Genomic DNA, 19,539 nt, shown 5'->3' on the forward strand with positions numbered 1-19,539 from the left:
ACGATGATATCACCGAATACGAATGCCATAATATTGTGAATCGTAATAATAATCAAACATTTGAAACATTAGCATCAAACAACAATAATATAACATTAGTCATAACAAAATACAAAGAAATAAAGAATAATCAAATGTTTATAAAGACTCATGAAGGAAAGGTATGTCAGAAACTTATTGATACGCATGGCCACCGCTCAAATACAACTCCGCCCTACCAAGACAGTATGGTTCACCACTTTTCATTGGCCGAGTGTTTACCTATCATGTGGAGACGAAAGGTGTTGCGTGAATTGGTCCAAAACTCGTATCGTTGCCGACATACCTATCGATTTTTTCTTGTACTTACCTTATTTCCACAAAGCAGATAAGTGGACATACCCATACAAACGGTGAGTAATTATGATTCATCGTAGACGTCCATTTTGATTATATACTTCCAAAGAGATTCCTAAATAGGCGGGATTTTTCTTGCTTTAAATTCAAACATACGTTTATAATTTTGCATATTGATTGAAATTGTGATTTGTTATAACTTATGACGTACCGGGAGGACATACGACTGCTACGCAATGTTGTCAGGAAAAACCATTTAGTGTAACACAATTTGATTTTAACTGAACAATTTACGATAAATTAACAGTTTCAATTTAAAACGTGGATCTATAAAAACAATTTTGCTGCGACGCCGAATACATACTTTGGTCGCGAGCACTACAGAACTAGAGCTCTGAGCTAGTGAAAATAATGATAATAGTAGGGATTCAGGCTGGCTCTTGCTGAAATATTACTACAAATGTAATACTATTTCTATTGAAAAAAATAAAAATAATAAATGTGTGAAGATTGGCATTTGGCAAGTGATTAGTGAAGCGATAAAAGCTTAAAAGCCTCCTAGTCAGGGGCGGAATCATAGAGATGTCCTTTTTTTATTATTCGTTTTTTTTAATTCATCTGTTACAGAAAATGTACATGAAAAAAGGTTGTTTTGAAAAAAGTTTTATACACAAGCCATTATATATTATAATGATCCTGTTATCGAGGCTTCAACTTTAATAATAAAAGAAATTGTGTCTTTGTATCTTCAACATTTTTATATTGTTATCATAACGACGCATTAGGAACCTTGATTTACATTTTCAAGCTTTTTGACCCAGCGAAAAATTACATATTGATTAAATATAAATAATCAAAAAAAAAATTAATAAAACCCTAAAGCAGTTTATGCCGTACATGGTGACATGGTGTAACTACTGTAACTAGTAAAGTAATAACTCATTAACCTATTAGTAATAACTAATAACTAATAAGTCATTACCATAAACACTTTAAATAGGTATTCACCCAATGTTATTTTATCATTTTCTATGGATGATTCCATTTTCAAAATATTTTTACTCTTTTTAGTGTTTATATACGTAGGCATACGGGTAAACAGTTTTCGCCCTTTTTAAATTATTGTCGAGAATATTTTCGATCAGTCAAAACACTTAAAAATTTAATACAATAAGGTTTCTCATAAGTTAGTCATCATTGGAATTAAGAAAGACACTACTCCAGCATGTGATGTCGAGGTCTGACGAATGTGTAACATGGAAACAACTGTTTTTAGAGGGAGTGCGGGACAACTCAGACTCCCTCTGTATTTATAACAGAATTACTAAAATTCCACAACGTCATAGGGGAGAACTACCTGTGGTAGCATTAATTGGATTACATATATACAATTAAGGATATGTTCTTCCCTATGCGTCCCATACTTGTGGTATTTTGACAATAATCATTATGCTATTGTCTATAAGTACAAAGGGAGTACAAGTATGTTGTCCCGCGTTGAACAGTTTTTGCTATTTTGTACATTGGTAAGACGGAGACACCATTGGCGAATGTAGAGTTCTCTTAAAAAAAAGTTAAATTCACAATATTTTATATGATGTCTGGAGTTGGAATTTTCAATTTTAACAAAATCACAAATGTTTAAATTTATTTTGAGTTAAAAATGTATAAACAATTTTCCTTTTATATCTAAGATTTAAAAATTGAATACAAGATTCTTCATTGCTTGCAACTTGGTTTTAATAACTTTTCTAACTGCTAAATTACCTATTTAAATTTGAACTTTAAGATAATCTGTTAATCCAATGAAGACAATTGTTAAATTGATGTTTGTTCTTACACTTCATCTTCTTACAAGCTAACAATTTTTATTCTATGCTTATTATTTACTGTATTATATTATAAATTTAAATATGCAATATTGCAATCGCCATATCTTTCAAATATAATTTATTAAAATCTAACATGCTTATGTCTCAATGTTTGGAACCCAAAAACTAAATCATAGTATCATTAATAAAATTATTGGTACTTCTTATTCCTATATAGGCAATGAATCTTTAGCCATATCTACAACAGAAAAGAATTCAATGCACAGTGGGAGACCACTGAAATGGTGGTGAGCAGCGCCGCAATGAGCGGGGGTGCACTGCACCTCCAAAAGGGCTACATTATAATATTTAGGGGGCCCATTTAAGACATAAAGGATTGAAATAGGGGCCCCAAAATTTAACTCGCACCGTGGCCCATTCCTCTCTAGTTGCGGCACTGGTGATGAGATCACATTGAATTTAAAAAAAAATGTATTTAATTCACTAGAAAAACAACTATGTACTCGTATCACAGTTACTGTAACAAATTGTTAGTACAACTATATTACCTATACACACGTCGTTGTCAGACGGCGTAACCAATGGCTTAAATATATACAACTTACGCATTTAAGTACGTATATTTTAGCTCCAAAAAAAATAAAACCTTTAATTAATCGTATTTTGGATTCCAGCTACACCCTCGTCACCTCCAAAAAAACCAAAATTACACGTAAGTCAAATATAGATACACTTATACCCACGTCCCCCGGACTTTAACATATTATTACAGAATAAATGAAATTTCATATATTCTGTGATATTATTAACAATATTCCGATTTTAAATACGTCGACTTCAGCCTTCGATTATACCAACTCCTTATCTACGGATAACAAAGACACAGTCGTCAGTCATGAACAACGTCAGATAATATATTATAAAATCAAATAAACTTTTACTTTATGAGCAACCTTACGACTCTCTCCTTATTACTCCCCTCGTTAAAATTGACAACTTCTCTGTATTGTCTTAAATTAAGCTTAAATCAATACCTCATTTTGTGGTCAATAAATATTTGTCAAATTACATCAACCTTAATTATCCTAACTTCACTATCGTTTATACTGATTTCTCAGTTTCACCCCTTTAAGCTGAATATTTTTTCTACATACCTGAACTAAACGTTTCTTTCTCCAAAAATCTCCCCCTTCATCCTCTTTCTATACCACTGAGCGTCATGCTATTCTCGTAGCCCTTTTATTTATTTCAAATTTAGCACCTAATAATTACTTTATTGCTTCAGACTCTATGTATTGTTCACAATCTCTGGTATCAAATCCGTTAAATTCTAAATTATACCGTCTTGTCTTTCATATTAAATCATATGTATATTTTCTCAATCAGTCCAATCGCCTTATTCAACTAATATGGATTCCGAGCCATATCAGCATACATGGCAACGAAATGGCTGACAGGCTTGCTAAAGCTACCTCCAACGCAATCTTACCTTCTCTTGCTCAATTACCTTAAACCCATTTTACCCCATTACTACGTCATCACATTACCAGTCTGTGGCCCAACTACTGGAATAATCTGCCTGCCAACATTGCATCTAAATATAAAACTATTTTTTCCATTACCTCAAATAAAAAAACTTGGTTTTACAACCTAGATTTACCAAGGCCTACTATTGTATGTTTTAACCAACTCTGCATGGGTCATTTACTTCTTCCAGATCAAGCACACATACTTGGCTTACAACTACACTAATCTTAAAGCGTCTGTGATCTCTCTCATTTACTAATAAACAGTCCATCATTATATTCTAAGCGTTTGTCTCTGTTCAGCCATCTAAAGTCTCTTAACATTCCCCCTATCTTCCTTCTATACTCAATATTAAATCTGAAATGGTCATTAAAAATAAAACTAACTTAATATTGGAAGCTGGTTTCGTAATTTAATATTATTAATATTTTTTAGTGTCTTAATATCATTATATTGGTTTTTATTCTATTGTTAAACATATATATATATATACTACAGTTAATTTTCCTATTTTATTTCTCATTATCATAGATGCACTATAATTGTCGAGCTATACTAAGAAGCTCTAATAAAAATTTTTTTTAAAAAATATGTAAACAAATAAATGTTATTACTTTGATACTAAATAAGTTTGTGTATAATATAAGAATAAAAAAAAATAACATACTTAGTAATATAAGATATAAAAAAATTAAGTAGACTAAGTTATATAAACTAAATTGTATTATTGATACAAGACAATGTTAGATACACTAAAAATCTACTCATAAGTTTAATTAATATGATAAAATTCTATATAGATCAATTGAAAACATTAATACAATGTTTGATATTAAGTACGTAATTTTGAGAATTCTTAATGGCTTGTAAAATATTTTAATTGTTTAATTAAAATTTAACAAGAAATTATTCAATAATTGCTGAAGAAACCATTTGATTGACTCCACAAGATCCATCACCTCTATAGAGCAAGTAGTAACCCTACAACAAATAAAGTATTATGTATTGTATAATTCAAACTTCAAAGTTGATTCCCATTACACAATTAAGTAATTAATAGAATAAGTATTAACAAACAAACACAGAGTATTAATGTAAAAACATTGTACATATTTTTCCACAATGTTTGGACCATTTTTTTAATTGTTTAAAATAAGCACCACTTAATTATTGATAAAATATTATGATTCGTTGTGTGGCTTATTTTCTAAAAGCCCATTACCTGCATGCCCCATTTGTCGCCCCAACTGTTTTTAATGGTCCAAAACGGTAAAGTCGCATTTAAATAAGGATATTCTGAAAAAAAACATGTATTTTAATATATCTGAGTTTAACTTACTTTTTCTCCCCATCCAGGTCCCCAACTATTTTTAATTAACCAATATGGTAAATTTTTGTGGGTATATTTAGTTCCTAAAATTAAAATATTAAAGGTTAACTTAAGTCATTTTTTGATTTGAAAATGATTATAAAAATCAATATATTGGTAAGTAATTAATAAACTATTAAAAAATATGAAACAATAACTTACTGTGCACTCCATATCCAACAATAGCCACACCGTGATCCAGTGATTTGGGGCTACATAAAGCATGGATTGGATGTGATACACCACCCATATAAAACTGAAATAACAGTAAATTACTATAAACAATGATTGTAAGGAAGTATGGTTAGTTATTATGAGAATTAAATTTTGATTTTAGATTAAAAAGAACTGCAGCAGTTCCTTTGCTGCATAGGAATCAATTTATCGTCTCTTTTATTGAGTAGGTACCAATGATCTGGATTCTTGAGTTTGAAAGTGTTGACACTTACAATTATTACAATTCAAAACTCATGTAAATAGCTTAAAAGAGTAAAATAAATATTTTTATTGTTTCAAGACAATTTTAACATAAACCTTTGGAAGAAATTATAAGGTCCTATAGTTATTCATTCAATTTGGATTAAAAAAAAAAAAATTAATTTATGCCAAAAACTAGTTATGCATAATTAATCCTAATTTATCGTTTTTATTATTTTGTTTTTCCCTATTTTATAGTCCCTATAAAATACTGAGAATGCATTTTAAAACATTGCAGTCTTGTAAAGTATTCATACATTATTTTTTATTTGAAAACTATTTTAAACACTTAAAAAAAATTATTTGAACACGTTTTCTGAATTATTTCCTTTGTTTTTTTTTTTATTCATCAAAAACTACTTTTTCAACTTGAAAAATAGTTTATATAAGTGTCAAAACAAATTTTTCTTTTAAAAATCGGACATATTATAAGTTATAACCAATTGTTTTTCTCTTTGAATGAAACCATTCCAGAACTGAACAAATATATTCTAACAGTATTTTTGAGTATTTGAATATGAATTTAAAATTTATTTTTTTTAATGTATACAAAATAATAGTCTTCATTACAAGACTGCATCATTGTAGAACCAATACATTCTTTGCTATGGTAAGAATATACTAATGAGGGCATAAGTTTATTAATAAAAATATGGAATACAAGAGTAGTTGTTCTACTGTTTTTAAGAACTAACATTTTGTTTTACAAATATTATGTGAAACTGAGTTATAAATTATAAAGGAAAGAATTAAATTAATAAACATGTCAGGTGTGATAAAAGCCTAACACAGTAGGAGTCTAATCTGGTTATACAAAATACAATCTTTCAATTTTAATGTTGATTCTACGAAAATTATGAAGTTTCACATTGACTGTTGTATAATTTTGGTTACACTGTACAATATACAACATAGCAGTTTGTCGAGATCGTTATCGCAACGACCACAGCATCTCTACTGATGTAGAAATGATCAAAACATTATTTTAAAATTCTGATTAATTTATGAATATATGAAAAGAAAAATATGTTCTTTGTAGGAAAACAACAATAGATATATGCAGTTAAAGCTTGATTTGGCTAAACCAGGTTGCTATTACCCCACTTGACCTTACTTCATATTACAAAATGTTAAAATTATGTATGACATACCTGCATAGCATTAGCATTAACCCCAACAGAAAGGGGCCCATGTTTAACTAAAAATTTGGCAATATCTTCTTCGTCTGTAGACACATTCACAGCTTTGGATATTGATACTTTCACATCTTTTTTTTTTAACTGACAACCTTTTCGATCTGCGTGGCCTTCATAGGGATAATCAGACTCTGTCTCTAAACCTCCTAAATTTTCAACGGCTTCAAATGCTTGAGTCATTAAGCCACCACCACATCCATTATCCAAATTGTCACAATCAATCAGCTCTATAAAAATAAAGTTTATGTCAATAAAATAAGAAGTTAGGATACCTCACTCACTCTGCAAGAGTGCTAAATTCCTGGTTTCCAAACATTTTTTTAATGAAATGCAACTAACAATAATTTCATATACAATTTTAAAAGATATTTTGGTACCTTTTTTTAAATATTGGCTTGTATGTATCTATATTAAAATTTAAAACTAAACAAATAACTATTTAATATTCTTATTATATTTTATTTTATACATTAGTATGGAATGCATTATTTTTGAATAGAACCACTATGAAATTATTTATTCAACTGTAGCATAAAATTATTTATAATAATAAGTCTCTAATTAAATGTATTTCTAGTTTCTTATTTACATTTAAGACCCAATTTTTTGATACTTATACTTAATTAAATTTATCAATTACCTTGTTCTGAGAGGGATAGAAGTTCTTTAGATTTTAAAGCATACTGTCCTTCAATATTGGCTATGGCTGAGAATGCCCAACAAGATCCACAAGCTCCCTAAAATGACAAAGTAAAAATGCATTCACAATGTATTCCCATTTTTATTTGATCTTCTCAATATATTTTATATTATTTTTCCAACATATTTTAAGATTATTCATGATTATAAATTTATAAAATTATAGAACTTTTAATATATTTTAAAAATGTATATCAATCGTTTTTAAATACCTGATTTTTTACTGGTGTCACTGCATCATGGTCTCTCCAATCAAATTCATTGGGAATAGAGGCATTTTGTGGAATAACTGCCATAGGTAATGTTTTTTTACTTGTCAGTGATGAGTCCAGGCCCAAATATTTTTTTTTAAATTCATTTTCTATCAAAATATAAAATTTTTATTGTACTATTTAATTGTGTTTATAGTGTCTAAGAGTAATATTTGTCAGATTTTAAATTATGAAAATATGAAGAAATATAAAAACGAGTATTCTTTATAGTGTTATTGTTATTGATTACTAGGGCTAAGATTTAATGCCCTTTCAAAAAAATTCCCTAGAATTGACACTTTATCCAAACAATAAAAAAATAACACATAAACAGTCAAGGCAAATCTGTTAATTTTTTGTTGGTTATTTTGAATGCAACAACCTCAACATGTAAGTACTGAACCATAAATGATAAATTCAGAAAATATTATTTTTTAATTATATGATTTATTACTTGTAAGATCTGCAAATTTTGTAGCTCCATAAATAGCACTTCCTTGTTCATGGTTTTGTAATAATTTTACTTTCTTCATATTAGCAGCAAATATTCTGAATCTTCTATTTTTTTCTCCAAGACTAGTATAAATTTTATTGTGTGTCATGATAAAATTTTCAAAATCAGTCTTTAATTGTAATCGATCATCAATATTATTTTTCTTTGCAGTTAATTGTTCCTAATAAAATAATTGAAACTGTTAAAAATACTGGAACTTCTTCATTGATCTGATTGGTTAAGTACAATTTTTAATAAATGACTCAAATGCTCAAAATGTATTATAAATCAAGTGCACTTAGGTTTAAACATAATTGATATAAATAATGGTCAACATTAATTATGTGAACTCACAGAATTTGATATATCTGTGTTGGTTTTATGAGGTTTATAACAATTTAATTTTGAAGTATTTTTGGTTGTCTCCCATGCCTGTTCCCATACTTTAATACTACAAATTCTACAGTTCTGTAATAATACAAAAATACATAATTTATTATTAATTAGCAATAATTTAATATTTATAATAGGTAAGGTAATTAATAAATAGGTTACATTTTACAAAATATCTTCTGACAATAAGAATTATATCGATTAATAAATAATAAAACATAATGAATAAAAAGGTTCATAAATATTTTACTGTAAATCTTTTTTCGACAAATTTTAAGGGAAACAAACTTTTTTCTTCATATTTAAGTCACTTAGAAACGAAACTAAAAAAAAATGCACAAAATAAAATGAAAACAACCGCGAAGAGCAACCATTATGATTATGTTTGCAACTTCCAACAACTTTCTTCAGTTACATTATTTTAAGCTGCTTCAATTTTTATTTAAAAATTATGATAAAATAAATATAAACATGAAATAATTATAAAACAGTATTGGTATCAAATAATTGACACAATATTGTATCAATTAATCAATATTAGTCAACAATTGTTGAGATAATACAAATTTAAAAACAAAATGATCATTAAACTCTCTATTAATTTATTTGGAAGATTACCTTTTCGTCAACTTCACTTGTAGAATTATCACATATTTCCAATTCAATATTGTAGATGACTCCAGACACAATCTATAATATCAAATAATTTAGTTTGAGTTTTAATTCAAAAAATTAAATAACTGTAAATAAGAAAATTGTTTATTACTTGTTTAGATACATTAATGACTTTTGATAACACATGTGGTCTGTTTGATCCTTCTTGTTTATCAATAGATAGTAAAGCATAAGCCACTATGTCTTGAACTTTCTGGTCATTAGAATTCAAACTTATTTTTGCTCCGAGATTTGCATTTTCATGTATGTCCTGTGCAGGGAATATGTTAAGTAAATTTTATTTTTACTTGGGTACATTTCAGATTAATATTACTCTTTTAGTTACAGCTACACTTGAAAATGAAGTAAGTTCAGAAGGTTTAGAACAAGCCACTTTAGTAACATTTTTATTGTTCAACCATGATTGTTCCCAGATGGTTATATCACATGAACGGCAATTCTGAAAAAAGTAATTTTTAAAGAATGAAATGAAAGACCAAATTGTCAAAGAGAATAAAATAAACACACTTTGTGATCCATAACAATGTTCTCGCCTTGTGATGAATCTTTTTCACATACTAATAATTTTATTTTATAATTTATTCCCGCAACAACCTGAAAGTTAAATAATTATGAATTAGAATTTTACTTAATATAATTTTTAAAATAATTGAATATTTTACTTGAGATTTTGCGGAGACAACTCTGATTAACCCCAAGGATCTTTTAGACATTGTTTGTTGTGTTATAGAATCTAATGAAAAGAGAGCCAGTTTTTTGATGTTCTCACTGTCAGCATCAATGTCGTTATAACCTCCCACCGGGGACGGCTAAAAAAAAATTATTAACTTTTTTAACAAGATTAGTTTTACATACACTCTATTTATTTAAAATAATATAACTTTCAAAACAGTACTAAGTGTTGCCCAGTGTTCTTATGTAGTTTGACTTTCCGTTCTGGCAATGTGATTCATTAGTCATTTCATTTTTAAGTGTTTCCAACAAATTTAATAAATATACGCTGGCAATGAAAACTAAATTCATATTTTTATGCTTAATGTTACCTATGTGATATGCATCCATTAATTTATATTAGTCGTTAAAATCTATGTAATACAAAACTATTGTTAACTCTGTTGGCTTAATAGGAGCAGCATGTCACGAGCGCGATTGAGGTGTTGTACTTATGAGTTACCCGACCATTTTACAAGCAAAGGTCGAAGTGTGTGTTATTAGTTCTAAGTAGTTAATACCTATATTGTGGTAGTGTTGTAATTGTGTTCTCCTAACCCAAAATATATTGTCTTACTATGAAATATTAATTATCTATCATTGAGTATTCATTTAGCTAAGGAGAAGTTAACACTAATTTTTACAGTCAAATTATATAAGTGATGCTCCTCCCCCCTTTAAATATGATCATTTTTTAGAGGAATAACTTTCCTACTAATTAAAAAGAAATTAACATAATATATAGACGTCAGGGCAACGGTCCAATGTGCAACCTACAAATGTAAATTGACCTGTCCTTACCTTTGGCGGGCCCATGTGTATAATCATTATTCAAAGGAAAACGCAAGTACAACTGTGGTCGTCAATGATGTGGTGGTATTAGACCAAATAAGTTAACTGAAAACGATAGTGATGATAAAGAAGAAGATAATAATATAGCGGGTACAAAAAATTAAGGAACGACGTTTATTCATCATAGAAAAACGTGTCAAAGCAACATTACTTCCTATAATTAAAAACGAAGTAGAAGTAGGAAGTATAATCCATAGTGGGTGGGGTATGTGTACCCCATGAAAGGGAACAAACATAATACTGTGAATCATCAAAAATGATTTATTGATCCTGATACAAATACCAATACCCAAACCATAAAATGTTTGTGAAAAATACTGAATAAGCGATATGAAATAAGAGTAAGCAGCGCATCTCCATTATTACCTAGACAACTTATAGAGGAGTGGTCGAGATCCCTTCACTCAAACAGGCAAACTATATTTGATGAATTTTTATCAGACATGAAAGATGCTTTTATGACATAAATTATACATAAATTAAGATGAATTATTTTCAGATAAGAAGGATAAATTTGAAGGATAATGAATTAGTAACTATAATAACTTAAAAATGCAGTATAGGCCAATAGCTAATAACTATATGTACGTTGCACATTGGACCAAAAATGTATGTGTAGGTTGAACATTGGACAGGTGCCGATGTAAGGTTACTTTCTAATAAAAATAAATGTTTACCTTTGATTGTAAAAACCATTTTTAAGTCTTGTAATTATTTTTTACAATTTTTCAAAACTTATAAATTCTAGTTCTTTAATTTTAATTGATAAATAAAAAAAAAAATATTTTACTTTGACAAGTTCTTGTTTGAAAATTCTCTTAAAACAAGTTTATACTTTTTGAATTTGAAATGTTTTTATGACTAGATCAACATAACTAGATAAAAATAATGAGATTTAAAAATAAACAAAATTTTTCTAATAACCAAAATGTACAAATAGGAAAATTTGAATTTTTCAAAAATATTGAAATTACATTTAAAATTTTACTAATTTTTGATATTAAAAGGTAAAAAATGTTATATTATACGTATAGCACTAAGTCAATAAATTAAATAGAAAAAAAATATTGTTTAGTACAAAAGTTTTTTCATTTGTCAGGTCTTTCTGTCAACCCAGTTTACCTTGTTATGTCAAGGTATTTAAGTTCTCGATGAGTGGGTTTTCATGGTTTACCTAGATGTGGGAAAAATTACATGTAATATACAGTAGACTCTCCTTCATTATTTAATTTTAAAATCTTATTTAAATTATTAATTAATTACCTATACATAAATATAATTAATTTCAAGTCGCTAGATATCATAGTTTAGGCTGTGCATTGATTAAGAAACAGTTAGTAAGGACTTCTTCTTTTATATAAACAGATAAGAAATACTTTTTTTTAATAATGGTGAATATGGTAAAATTGTATGAAAAATATTTAATATTTTTAGTATTTTATGAAGAATTATTTTTCATACTGTACCTTTATCAAAAGATATAACCACCCAAAAATTCAAAATATTTGTATTTTAGATATATTTCTTTTCTATTTATATAGCAGTAAATGCAACTTATGAACTAAAAAATAGGTATCATTTTTAATAACTTATAGAGTGAAAAATTGTCAACTTCAAAAAATAATGTAACACCATTTACCTATTATTAACATTTATTATTTATACTAATTAATTTTGTAATACATATTTTATTTTTTATAACTCGTACATCAACAACAAATTTTTAAAATAAAAAATTATCACACATTTACTATTTTATTGAAAATGTACTTAATTGTTGTCTGTACTAAGAACTTTAAAAAATAAAACTTAACATTATTATGCATAAAAATACAAGTTTTTTCATATATTTATATTTTCTATACTAATATTTATATTCGTAAGAAAAAACTCTTGTTTTATTTTGATGTTTTGAAATTATTCCATTTTGATATCTGTAAAAATTATATTGATAATTATTTTTAACAATTAAATTTTGAGATAAGTTCTTACAAAAAAAACTCTGTATTCATTCCATTAATGTGCTAAATATGATTTCCAATTCAAATTTTTTGTTCACTAGTTTTATATTCACAAGCCTTTTGAAAAATCATTTATTTTTATCGTTTCAAAAGCCTTTTATTTTGATCAAGTGGTGTATGAATATTTGTACTGATATCAGAAATATTTAAACTTGTTATTATATTCTATAAATATAGAACAAATTAAACACTTTCTTTATATAAATAGAAAATATTAAAAATTTGTTTAACCTCTGGAGCACGAATAAAAGAACGCGAATCATGTAAGACACATCCCATTTCTACAACTTTATATGTATTGTTTTCTGTCTTATTAATTGTAATTTGACATACATCACAAACCTTAAAAAAAAAATGTATGTAAGCCCAAGAAAAATTTAACACTTTACAAACTCACAAAAAAATCATTTCTTGATATTTTTTTTTCAGGATGCATTTCTATTTCTTTTTTTTGATTTAAATCATTAAAACGACATGCTGTTACTTCTATTTTGTTTTGATCTGAAGTCTGCAAATTGAAGTTTTAATTTCCTAGTCTTACCTTAAATTATATTTTAACCTTACACGTGATATATTGTCAATTGCTTCAACTTCCATTAATTTATGCCCATAATCTGATAATTCTTTCATTGATTTCAATGCAATATCTGATAATTGTTCAGTAAATTTATTTATTTCTTCTTCGGTATCTCTTTTTATTTTTTTATGATTGATAATATTTCTCACAGAATAATGATGATTGTAAAGCTTAGAGATTAAAAAATGTTTATTATTCTCAATCTATAACAGAATAATTCAGGGGTGTAGTTGGCAGTAAAATAACAACCATTAAAATTAATGTTGAGAATAATCAATGATATGATATTCAGTGGCACTATTTTTACTTAAATGTTTTTTTTTTAATTACGTCAACATATTTTTTCATCAACAAATTTAATAAATTACTAGTTACAAAAGCTGAAACTCAAGATGAACCCTAGGGGTATATTTTGGGTGGTTTTTTACAGTGTTAAACTTAATGATTGACATTTAAACGTACTTAATAACAATGAAGAAATTTTCCTTGATTTAGACTATCGTGAGAAAATTATATTTAAATAAGTCCAACACTTACGCATAGTATTATAAATGTTTTTCACTGATCTGTTTATTTTAAAATGTTAATATTGGCTCTATATTATGATTCTACTTTTTAGCATACAGGCAAAAATATTGTATTAACACAAATTATCATTATTGGCTATTACTTATTGGTATATTTTGAACATCAATACAGTAGGTTAGAAAAAATATTAATATATTAAAAAAAAAAAAAATTGTAAAAATAATAACTAACTTATGTTTGCTATATAAGGAAATATATGACTCCTTAAGTTCTGGGCCTGTTAAATTGTCCTAAATGGACTACTTATTAACAATAAACATTATATACCATTTTAATTTTAGATTTTTTTTATGTAGAAAATAATAATATGCCTAACAGTCATTCAGTCTCTACTTTTTTTCTCTAAATAATTAATTTAGACGAATTCTATAGAAATCTGATTTAAATTAAAATATTGAGATACTTCAGTGAAATATCAAATTTTGTAACTAGATGTCAGCTACTTGGGGGTTTCACTTTACATTGTTTTATAAATTATACATTTATTTAGCTATTACCACTAAACACAATTAGAGATAAAATGTAAGGTATGCTAATATACTAATAATTTTTTTTGGTAGTAAAAATTTGATTTGTGAACTAAGCCTCAAGTTTTAATTATAGAAAAAAAATTGTAAACTGGATCTAATTTTTACTTTTAAGAATAATTGTAATATTATCTGGAAGACACACTGTGGTGGTCACACAATGAGGGACAAATAGTCAATTACCATTACATTCCCAAAAATGTTTTGTATTTACAGGAATTTTTAAAAATTCTTATTTCGGTTATAAACCAAAATATAAAATTTGATATTAGTGTTTTAATTTAATCCAAACATAAAAGGTCAAAATATATTAAACTTAATAGTTGAGTTAGTAATTATTTAGATAAAAATAATTGGAAAAAAAAGAAATAAGAATGATTATGTAATCACATAATAAATGTTATGTATAATTCCCATGTTAAATCCTTTCTATTTATCTACTTCTAATCCAAATGTTGTGCAAGCGGGCAATTATGGCCTTTGGTTAATAGAATGTTTTACCAATTAGCAAGTACTCGATAATTTCCTATTAACATTAAATTGCAAGGTTAACAGAATAATAATTGAATGACCTAGACAAATTTTCAGCAAAACCTAGTTATCTATTTTTCAATTTTTTTTCTTTTCTTGAGAAATTAATTTTAAATTTAACATGGATATTAAAATATAATTTATTATTATATTTTCGTTTAAAATGTAGATTTAAATATTTTAGTTTAGAAATTTAAAAAAACACCAAGTAAATATCTAATATTTCCAATAATGTAATGTAAACAAAATAAGAAAAAAATAAAAACTTTTGTTACATTATCTTACAAATAAATCTTATTGAAAGTGTTGAATACCTTTACTCGCTCGAGTCTATGTTACTGGCTTTGTTATTAGTATTAATTAAATTTGTTTATCTAAAGACTAAAACAACTGTGTATCAAATAATTATGATTGTATGTTGTATAGAAAAATATAAAACTAATTTATAACTATTACAGTGAAATCAATTGAATTTAATTAGGTAGTAACAAGTTTATAGTTATTGGAGCATTTAAAAAATGGTGTACATTATATGTACATACTGGGATAAACTCAAAATAAAACAAGGTCAGTAATGGTCAGATAAACATCAGATTTTGCTACAGTTCAACCAATAATACATTTGACATAACTAGGTTTATCTAGGAAAAAGTACAAATATAACATTTTTCCCAAGCAGGTACTGTTAGCAAGCAATTGAACAAGTTTGAGTTATGCGCGCAATTTGTTTTGATATAATTTAGACATAACATTTTTTTTCTCATTAGATTAAAGACCTAGAATTAATTAGTTCATTAGGTATATCAACAGTAGACAAACAAATATATTATTATTTTATTTCACATATTTAATTTTTTTAAACTTTACATTCTGAGTGAAGTGATGAGTGTATTAAATTTTCCAATTAAAAGTTTTTTTATGATAAAAAGTAAAGTTGTTGAAATAATGTTTTGATATACAACTTCAGTAACGTTTCTGGTAAGAAAGTGAATCTAGTTGAAACCTGGAACATGTCAAAATCAAAAATTCCCAAGAGTTTTCAAAAGCATAAAGAATAAAAATAGATTTTTAGGCAAAACTAGATTTTGCCAAATTAATTTAGTTTTTTTTTATATCACTAAAAACTAATAACCATAGGTAGATACTTTAAATTTTCACCAGATTTTTATACAGCCATATTGTTTACACCATTTTCATTGTCGAGCTTTTTATTTATACTATTTATTTTTTGAGTATAAGAATATTTTGATTTTTACAAGGATTTTTATTCGTTTTTTTTTAATCTTAATAATTTAATGTGAATCCAATACAAGTTCCTTATAAGTTGTTTTAATCATAGTTAAAACATATTAAAGATACATAAATTAGTTTTTTTTATAAGCATTTAAGTTTAAATTTTTATAAAATTAAAAAAAATAACAATTTTAGTTATTATGTTGTAATTTAAAAATATTATTATAATATAGGCTGACTAACAGACAGTCTTCGCTCATAATCATTTTTCATTACAATGATATTTAATCACTGAATTCAAATTTAACACCATCCGTTACAGTGACCCACTGTAACCTACTGTAAAGCAGAGCGGTATCCGTTCTATGTTTTTTTTTTAATTTCCAGTAATATCAACTTGTGTGGAATGTAGTATTACCTAAATTATCAACCTTTAGGTAATAAAATCAAACATTTTATGAATTTTGATGGATAATGAAATATTATTTGGATGTCTTATAATTACTTTAGATCATACAAGCAACTTATTTCATTTATTTAGGTTAAAAAACACAATTAGGTAGTTGTTGAATATATAAAAATATATACAACATTATTAGATTTTTAGTCAAATTTTGATAAGCAAATGTCCAAATTTGTTTAAGTTATTAGTAGCATAAAAATAAGACAAGACAAGGAATCTAACCTTGTCTTCAAAATCGCGTAATTAGAATGAAAATTGGTCATTTTAGATGGAAAATAGTTTCAAATCCCTTTCAGTGTACAGTTAAGTCTCGCTAATCCGGCCAATCTATATTTCATACTTTAGTACTCATGTATAATGTATATTTTCGGGAATATCGATGATTAAGATATTATCGTAATAATAACAAAAATAATGTGTAATATAAAATTGTGAATCAATACATTTTGAATTTGTATAAATACATACGGTGTTTTTGTTTATATTTATTAGTAAGTTAAAAAAAAACGTCATTCCGTTTCGATTTTCGTTAATCTGGATAGAGTCCGGTCCCATCTAGTCCGGATTAGCGAGACTACTGTAATTTTAAAATGTCCTATTCTTCAGATAACAATAACCCAATTAGCTGCAATTTCAATTATTACTATGATTCAACATTCAAAATAGATATATCCAATATTATTAATATAATTATAATATAATAAAATAATAATATAATTATAATATATTTACCAAGGTAAAAATAACTTTATATTTCATGAGTTGTGATTTGTAAAATGAGTAATGTTAGATGTAACTCCGGATGTAACTGAGTAATTGCTAAGATCAGCATTTTAGGGGTTGATGTGTTGAAAAAACGCACATCAATTTTAATTTTTGGTGATCAGTTATATCAGTTACATATTTATCAAATAAAAAAATAAACAATAAATCAAATCTACTACAAATATACTAACCTTGTGCTTTTGGGCGGAAACATTTTCTCCGAATAAAGCAATAAAGAAACAAATTCCTAAAAATAGTAATTTCATTTTGATTTCTCAGACTTTGATTAATGTAGTGATTTTACAACATAGATGAACAACGTGAAATAGCAAACTAAAGTACTGTAAGTAGTGGCCCAAACGTTCACACAAAGTTATTGCGTCTTAGCAATGAAATAATAAAAACCTTTGTTATGACTTGTAGCTAACAACAAAGATTATACCTACTATAACTATAATATGTCTATATACGCCATACGGTTCATCCGCTATCCGTATATGAACATTGAACGGTCGATATAATATTAACTACTGATAACACGAATAAAACAATAACAACTTTGTTATGATTTATTAGTCAATAATTATTGATTAATGATTTTAAATGGCAAAAGCAATTTTGCATCAACAAGTAACAATAACAATATATTATTGTTACCCATTTTAGCATTAATTTTCAGAGATTTTAAAGATTTTAAAGATTATTTAAAATCTCTGTTAATTTTACAGTTAGTAGAAGAAACAACGTCGTCATTTGTGTCACAAATTGTGTGTCTGTGTCATAGAGTAATTACTATTACTCTATGGTCTGTGTGTGGGGGGGGGGGGGTGTTGAGGTTGAACATTGGCAGTTTGACACCCCATTTTTATTTTGTTACTTAACAATTTACAAAATATGCGCGAATGTGCTGTGTTTGAACTGTTGAATGACGTAGGAGGGGGATGAAGTCCTTCTTTTCTAAATATATAAAGTTATTTATTTTTTTTTTTCATTTATTAATTATAATTGTTTCAACAAAATGTTTGTTTTTACATTTAAATATAAAGTTAAATATAAATTATATATATAAATTTAAAGTTCCTCTTTTATCAAATACCGTTAAATATTGTAAATGACAGAGGACCGTAAATATCATACAATTCTAATCAAAAAAATAATTACATTTCCAGGTACATACATTTTTTTTTTTAATTTTCTCAAATCCATCATTTTTTTTTCAATTCAAGTACTGCCAATATAAATTATAGTCTGTGAATTGTGATGAATAGGTTTATATGTGGGTTAGGTCAACTGTAAACACTTGAACTTTTCACAAAATATAAGATTAGTAGTAGAATATTAGAATAGTAATCTATTAGACATAATCACGGACTAAGATAAAGTTTATCTTAGTCCGTGGACATAATAATTTAATCACGAGTATATTAAAATATAATCTGTGATATAATTTTGAAAATATTCTAATTTCTAATTCCTTTTGGGCTATTTATAAATATTTTCGACATTTCTCATCAATTAATGTATGACAAGTGACAACATTTTTGTTTATTTGTTTTTGTAAAAAGTTTGAAAGTTTAATACAACGTTCCTTATAATTAAGTTATACTACTGTAAGTGTAAAATATCGAAAATACTTTTTTAATATTTAAAAGCTTCTAGTGCAGCGGTTCCCAATATTTTTCATTCTTCGCCTCCCTTGTAAATTTACTAAAATCTCATCCCCCCCTTAAATTAGAGTTAAGGCGAATTTTTTTTTCCGTGAGCGGTACAAATAAAACATACAAAATAACTATATATTATACAATATACAACTATTTACTTTTATTATTTTCATCATTTGAAAAATGAATTATAAATCAACTTACGAAGTAATAATATTAAGTATAAGAAAAAAATATTGAATTAAAAACAAAAATAATAACATAAAGTATAAATAATATCTCGGTCTATCGACTCTATTGTTATACCTAATATAAAATTGTTATCGACGCCCGATAATCTGAAAATTAATATAGTGATTTCA

General features: G+C 26.6%; 1 protein-coding gene across 3 annotated transcripts; it reads right to left on the minus strand.

Moving 5' to 3' along the window:
* Positions 1-4,138: 4,138 nt before the first annotated feature.
* On the minus strand, positions 4,139-18,007 carry LOC111041623 (cathepsin L). 3 transcript variants are annotated; one of them, XM_022325934.1, is made up of 17 exons: positions 17,708-18,007; positions 13,397-13,612; positions 13,230-13,340; positions 13,064-13,174; positions 9,911-10,057; positions 9,756-9,842; positions 9,562-9,687; positions 9,340-9,498; positions 9,192-9,263; positions 8,535-8,648; positions 8,142-8,361; positions 7,649-7,797; positions 7,378-7,474; positions 6,693-6,964; positions 5,227-5,320; positions 5,035-5,108; positions 4,139-4,676 (listed from the first exon to the last, which is right to left on the minus strand). In XM_022325934.1, exons 1-17 carry the CDS (start codon positions 17,780-17,782, stop codon positions 4,602-4,604), a joined length of 2,199 nt encoding a protein of 732 aa, XP_022181626.1. In that variant the 5' UTR covers positions 17,783-18,007; the 3' UTR covers positions 4,139-4,601. The 3 variants fall into 3 exon arrangements, with proteins under 3 accessions (XP_022181626.1, XP_022181625.1, XP_022181624.1); XM_022325933.1 differs by lacking the exons at positions 5,035-5,108; positions 13,064-13,174; positions 13,230-13,340; positions 13,397-13,612 and adding an exon at positions 4,918-4,991 and having other exon boundaries at positions 17,708-18,003; XM_022325932.1 differs by lacking the exons at positions 13,064-13,174; positions 13,230-13,340; positions 13,397-13,612 and having other exon boundaries at positions 17,708-18,001.
* Positions 18,008-19,539: the final 1,532 nt, after the last annotated feature.

This window comes from Myzus persicae, unplaced genomic scaffold (assembly GCF_001856785.1).
Source record: "Myzus persicae strain clone G006 unplaced genomic scaffold, MPER_G0061.0, whole genome shotgun sequence".
Taxonomy (NCBI): domain Eukaryota; kingdom Metazoa; phylum Arthropoda; class Insecta; order Hemiptera; family Aphididae; genus Myzus; species Myzus persicae.

Bases quoted from the DNA above. Each gene is read 5' to 3' on its own strand.
- LOC111041623 (XM_022325934.1), bottom strand. From the start codon at position 17,782: ATGAAATTACTATTTTTAGGAATTTGTTTCTTTATTGCTTTATTCGGA. The intron at 13,613-17,707 runs GTTAGTATATTT...ATTCTGTTATAG, and splicing joins TTTCCGCCCAAAAGCACAAG to ATTGAGAATAATAAACATTT. The intron at 9,264-9,339 runs GTAATAAACAAT...TTGATATTATAG, and splicing joins TCATTAATGTATCTAAACAA to ATTGTGTCTGGAGTCATCTA.